General features: G+C 46.6%; 1 protein-coding gene across 1 annotated transcript in view; it reads right to left on the bottom strand.

Annotated features, from left to right (window-relative positions):
* Positions 1 to 3,557: 3,557 nt before the first annotated feature.
* PRKCQ (protein kinase C theta) overlaps positions 3,558 to 6,000 on the bottom strand; it is a 61,127-nt gene continuing 58,684 nt past the window's right edge. Inside the window, exon 18 of the mRNA XM_070947975.1 lies at positions 3,558 to 4,222. Within this exon, the coding sequence (XP_070804076.1) occupies positions 4,067 to 4,222 (156 nt within the window). The 3' untranslated portion in view covers positions 3,558 to 4,066. The remainder of the gene's footprint in view (positions 4,223 to 6,000) is intronic.

The following is a 6,000-nucleotide window of genomic DNA, read 5'->3' as shown; positions in this document are numbered from 1 at the left end:
TTCCCATCGCCCAGTGCGTTCCCACAGAGAGGGCCTCCTCAGGGTGCTGTCTGCCAGACAATGTCGGCTGGTGACCCCCAGGGAGAGAGCTTTCTCTGTGGGCGCACCTACCCTTTGGAATCAACTCCTTCTGGAGTTCCGGGTGGCCCCCGACCTTCGCTCTTTCCGCCGTGGGCTGAAAACTTGGCTATTTCACCTGGCCGCCTTGGACTGATGGGGGTTTTAATCTGGGTTTTATTGAATTTCTTAATTTTAACTTGGACTTCTGTTTTAATGGTTTGTTTGTTCTGTTTTAATTGTTGTGAGATGCTGTTGTGGCTCCGTTGCCTGAGCCTGGGCTATCGACAGATACAGACTCTGAGAGTGAGGGAGAGGAGTTGGCAAGGCCTCCCTTTCCAGGACCCTCCTCTCTGGCAATGCCTCCGGAGGACACTGAAGGCCAAAAGATAGGCTCAGAGCCAAGCACGTCCCTGCAGCCACAGGTGGACAGCAATGAAGAAGATAAGTGCTGGCTGGACCCTCGACAGAGGCGCAGGGAGAAGCGTGCGCAGCAGAGGGGAAGGCGTGCCAGAGATTAGCTGAGTCACTGGATCACACCCCACAGGGTATAAATGTGGGTGTGATGGCTGGTTCAGTTTGTGACGAGCAAAAACTGGAAATATTCCATGATCTCTGCTTTACTGGACTTTGCCTGCTTTATCGGACTGCATTTGGATTAATCCTTGTATTGTTGACACTCTGCCTGTTTTATCGGAATGCTGGCAGTCTAATCTTTGTTTTGTGTGAGTAAAGTCTGAATTGGCAGCTAGCCACTGGGTTGCTGCCAGCTTTATCATCAAAGAGTTTTGTTGTGTGGCTTATTAACTCCGGGACATCTGTGGGGGTGTGTGTGAGGTACGGGGACAGAACAGCCACCCTGAGTCCTGTGGAGATAGGGCGGCATACAAGTCCCATTAAATAAATAAATAAATAAATAAATAAATAAATAAATAAATAAATAAACTCAGAGTTTCCCTCTTTCTAGCTTGGTGCCTTAACTACTACTAGACTAACGTGGGTCTCTATTCTCCCCCTTGCACGATAAAGCCATTTATGGAGGTAACAAAGCACCTGTTGCTTTGCAGACCTGACCGTATCCGTGGCAGCAGAATTAAAGGAAAGCGATGTGAGATTCATTTCAATCACACCTCCGCAACCACCGATGCTAAATGTAGGTCAAGCCGCTGCATTGAACAGAAGTACGGTGCGTTGCAACGGCATTTGTGGTTTTTGCTATGCAGCGAGTCAGCCGGAAACCACAGGATGGATGCTGCCTCATGTCTGCTACTCAACAGCCACCTTATCAGAAGTAGCCGAGTAGTTGATAATATAGAGCAGTAGTTTGGAGAACTGGTAGTAAAAATTCTGACTGGCCTCGCCCCCATCTATTCTCTGCCTCCCAAGTCCCAGCTGATCGGGAGGAAATGGGGATTTTGCAGTAACCTTCCTCTGGATTGGGGAGGGAATGGAGATTTTACAGTATCCTTCCCCTAGAGTGGGGAGGGAACGGAGATTTTACAGTATCCTTCCCCTGCCATGCCCACCAAGCCATGCCACACCCATCAAGCCACACCCACAGAACCGGTAGTAAAAAATTTTTGAAACCCACCACTGGATATGGATCAGTTGTGGGATTCAGCCGGTTCGCACCACTTCGAGAGAACCGGTTGTTAACTTTCTGAGCAGTTTGGCAAACTGGTTGTTGGAAGAAATCATTAGGGCAGAGAACCGGTTGTTAAATTACTTGAATCCCATCACTGGATATGATGCTCGTGTTTAATCAAGCTGATTTACAACGATTTACAACAATCTTCCATTGGAGCACAGAAGCATAACAAATAGAATGAACTGGAAGGCAAACTCTGGGTCAGGAGAGCTGAAATCACTAGGTGTCAAAATTGTACATAAAATAATTCTCCATAGTGGTTATGAATGATCAAAGAGTTGACAGATGCTTTTTAATGGATGACTGTTCTTTATTACACTGTACAAACATCACAAATAAACATTTTTAATGTGGGAAAAAACCAATCCTATATTCACAACTCAAAAACACCGCAGTCCAGTTTTTCTAGCCACTGAAGGAAAAACAGCAGATACAGGAGATAGCAATAGCCCTTAGACTTATATACCGCTTTGCAGTGCTTTTACAGCCCTCTCTAAGCGGTTTACAGAGTCAGTCTCTTGCCCCCAACAATCTGGGTCCTCATTTTACCCACCTCGGAAGGATGGAAGGCTGAGTCAACCTTGAGCCTGGTGGGATTTGAACTGCCAAATTACAGGCAGCTGGCAGTCAGCAGAAGTCGCCTGCAGTACTGCATTCTAACCACTGCGCCACCTCGGCTCATATAATGTGAAATTACAGTCGTTCAAAGGAATCCCACATACAGATTCAAAGACGACCTGTTGTTGTTTTTTTTCCCCAGTGGGGAAAACAGAGAACAGGTCTGCAAATTTGCAAAATCTGTGCAGTTGTAATTCCAGTCTTGGGAGTGTTGTGGCCTGTTGGCCGGCGGCCCCTCCAACAGCCAAATCGGATGAGGAGAAGAAGCCGTGGGAGTCAGGGTCAGCATCCAGGCAACCTGAGAGCTCCGAGGGGGGAGGAAGAGGGAATGGATCTGTCAGAGAGAGAGAGAGAGAGGCGGAGCCTGGGCCGTCTGTCAGCCCTCAGATGGAGAGTCACAGCCTCCAGGTCTGGAGGTGGCTGATGAGGAAGAGGAGGAACAGCTGGGTCCTGTGCCTGATGCACAGAAGGCAGAGGAGAGGAGAGGAGAGCAGTGGAAATCTATGAGACGGTCCTGGGAAAGGAAGAGCCACCGCTGCTAGCGAAGCCCCACCCTAGCTATGGGGATAACAGGCAGGGGGTGGAGATGGATAGATGTGGCAGACAACTGTTTTATCAGGTTCACCTGATTCGCCAGTTGCCTCCCTTTCTGGATCGGGACTCGTTAAATACAGTCACTCATGCCCTCGTCACTTCCCGCCTGGACTACTGCAATGCTCTCTACATGGGGCTCCCCTTGAAGAGCATCCAGAGGCTCCAGCTGGTCCAGAATGCAGCCGCGTGGGTGGTTATGGGAGCGACGGGGCGCTCCCATGTGACCCCCCCTCCTGCGCGAGCTGCACTGGCTCCCGGTGGTCTTCCGGGTGCGCTTCAAGGTTTTGGTTACCACCTTTAGAACGCTCCATGGCTTAGGACCGGGGTATTTACGAGACCGCCTTCTGCCACCAGTAGCCTCTCACCGACCAGTACGCTCCCATAGAGAGGGGCTCCTCCGGGTGCCGTCAGCCAAACAATGTCGACTGGTGGCCCCCAGGGGGAGAGCCTTCTCTGTGGGGGCACCCGCCATCTGGAACGAGCTCCCTCCGGAGATACAGAGGATCCCGGACCTGCGCGCTTTTCGCCATGCCATCAAAACATTTCTTTTCCAGCAGGCCGGCCTGGCCTAACCTCTCTTTTAAACTTTTTAAACTTTTAAAATTCTTCAATTTTAAATTTGTTTTATGAATTTGGGGTGTTTTAAATTTCGTTTTCCGGGCCAATTATTTAATTGTATTTTAATGCTTTTTTAACATTTGTATTATATGTATTTTATCTGGCTGTTCACCGCCCTGAGTCCTTCGGGAGTAGGGTGGTATACAAATTCCATAAATAATAATAATAATAATAACTATTCATCTTCCGGATGGACAGACTTGTTAGCCTGAGAGAGAAACTTTTTACCGGGACTGCCGGCATTTTCCTAAGAAAGGAATCTTTTAAGTTCACTGCAGAGGGTTTGTCGTGTTTGGGGAGCTGGGTCAGAAACACTTCAAGTCTTCTTCTCAAAGCAGGTCCTCCTATCCTCCTGGTTGCCCGGTGAACGAGAAGACACAGAGTGCAAGGATCCCACCAATTGTTGCACTCTCAGAAGTTGCAAGTTCAGAGTAGGGAAGATGTAGACAGAGGTGCAAACCAGTCACGTCCCACTGTCTCTGGATCGGCTTCACCAGGTGCTTAAAGGATGCCTCTACTGTAGGTCGTTCCTCAGGATAGCAATTTCTCCATGATGGGGTTGGTAAACGAAAAAGTCCTAAACATGTTTTGGTCCATACTGTTGATGAGAGTCCGGTCTCCGACGGAGAGGCGGGGATTTTCGTTGAGAAATTCCTTGTCGAAGTTGCTGCAGTCTCCTGGCGATTTCTTTCAAGGAGAAAGAGAGAGAAAGTGGCGTTAGACCCAGACAAAGGAGAAAACTCCTCTCGAGCAGCCAATAAAGAGGGAGATTTATCTGAAGATGAAGCCTCTGAGCTTTTTTTAAAAAAAGACAGGATTGGAAAAATAGCAGTAACCTGTGCCCTTGTCACATAATTTCTGAGGAGAAATGTAGAAAGTCTTCCACAATCTTTAGAAAGAAGATGCAGCCACTCTAGGAATGCGAAGAATAGAGTAGAGTAGAGTAGAGTAGAGTAGAGTAGAGTAGAGTAGAGTAGAGTAGAGTAGAGTAGAGTAGAGTAGAGTAGCATTTGCACGATCAAGTGGCATGCACATATAAGCCACTCTCACACACCCACACACTGCCTGCTCTTTGCAGATACTTACCCTGGTTATTAAATTCTCGTGTTGTGGGTTTGCATTAAAAAAAAACCATAGGTGAGTTGGATTTGCAGTTAGAGGAAAATTTACCAAGGTTAAGGTTAACTAAACTTAGCGTATTGTGTGAAGGCATCTGCTAGGACCTGATTTGATGTGGTGAAGCCAATTGTATGAATTCGCACCCAGAACGTAACTTTTTTTTCCCCCTGGGTAGTAAACACCTGGCTAGGAATGTCCCAAAAGTGCTATTTCTAAAGGCAACTGGACTTTGTTTTTGCTTAAAAATGTTTCACTCCTCGTCCAAGAAGCTTCTTCAGTTCGGTTCAGAACTGGAGAAGCTTCTTGGAGGAGAAGCGAAATGTCTTCAAGTAAAAACAAAGAAAGTCCAGTTGCCTTTTGAAAAAGCACCTTAGGGACAATCATGACTGGATGATTGAGACTCCCCATAGACATCTGAGTGCGAATAGTACTTTTTAAAGCATTGGATGTATTTATATTGTATTTTAATTTTTCTTAGCTGTGCAGAGTTGCATTGATGAGATGGATGCCGTATAAATATAAATACATAATTTAAAAACTCTCCGTTTTGTCTGTTGCACAAAAAATTAGGCTATGTAATTTGCCGAGACCACAGATAAACTGAGTTACAGTTGAAATGTGATGGCCTGATTCACCCAATTATGATAACCCAATAACCTGGTTTCCCCATAGCAAAACTGAACTACAGGTAGTTCTCGATTTATGACAATTGAGCCCACATTTTCTGTTGCTAAGCGAGAGAATTGTTCAGTGAGTTTTGCCCCGTTTTATGTTCTTTTATGCCACCGTTCTTAAGTGAATCACTGCAGTGGTTAAGTTAATAACACGGTTGTTGAGTGAATCGGGCGTCTCCATGGACTTTGCTTGTCAAAAGCGGATCATATGACTTTGGGACAATGCAACAGGCATAAGTACATGCCAGTTGCCAAGCATCCGAATGTTGATCATGTGACCACGGGGATGCTGCAACGGCCGTAAGTGTGAAAAATGCACATAAGTTACAGGTAGTCCTCGACTTACAACAGTTCATTTAGTGACAGTTCAAAGTTACAACGGCACTGAAAAAAGTGACTTGTGACCATTTTTCACACTTACGACCATTGCAGAAGCTCCGTGGTCATGTGATCAGAATTCGGATGCTTGACAACCGCTTCATATTTATGACGGTCGCAGTGTCCCAATGTGTGGTTTCACTTTTTGCAACCTTCTGACCAACAAAATCAACGGGGGAATGCCGAATTCACTTAACAACCTGTGGTGATTCACTTAACGCAAGATCTCTGACCTCCGAGTTTTCCGCTGTGCTCTTAAGACCCTGCTCTTCCGACAGGCAGGGCTAGCTTCAT

This window comes from Pituophis catenifer, unplaced genomic scaffold, assembly GCF_029215685.1.
Source record: "Pituophis catenifer annectens isolate HBS135680 unplaced genomic scaffold, rPitCat1.0.hap2 SCAF_7, whole genome shotgun sequence".
Taxonomy (NCBI): domain Eukaryota; kingdom Metazoa; phylum Chordata; class Lepidosauria; order Squamata; family Colubridae; genus Pituophis; species Pituophis catenifer.
Note: the sequence above shows the minus strand (reverse complement) of the source record. Positions and strands in the feature narration are given on the sequence as shown.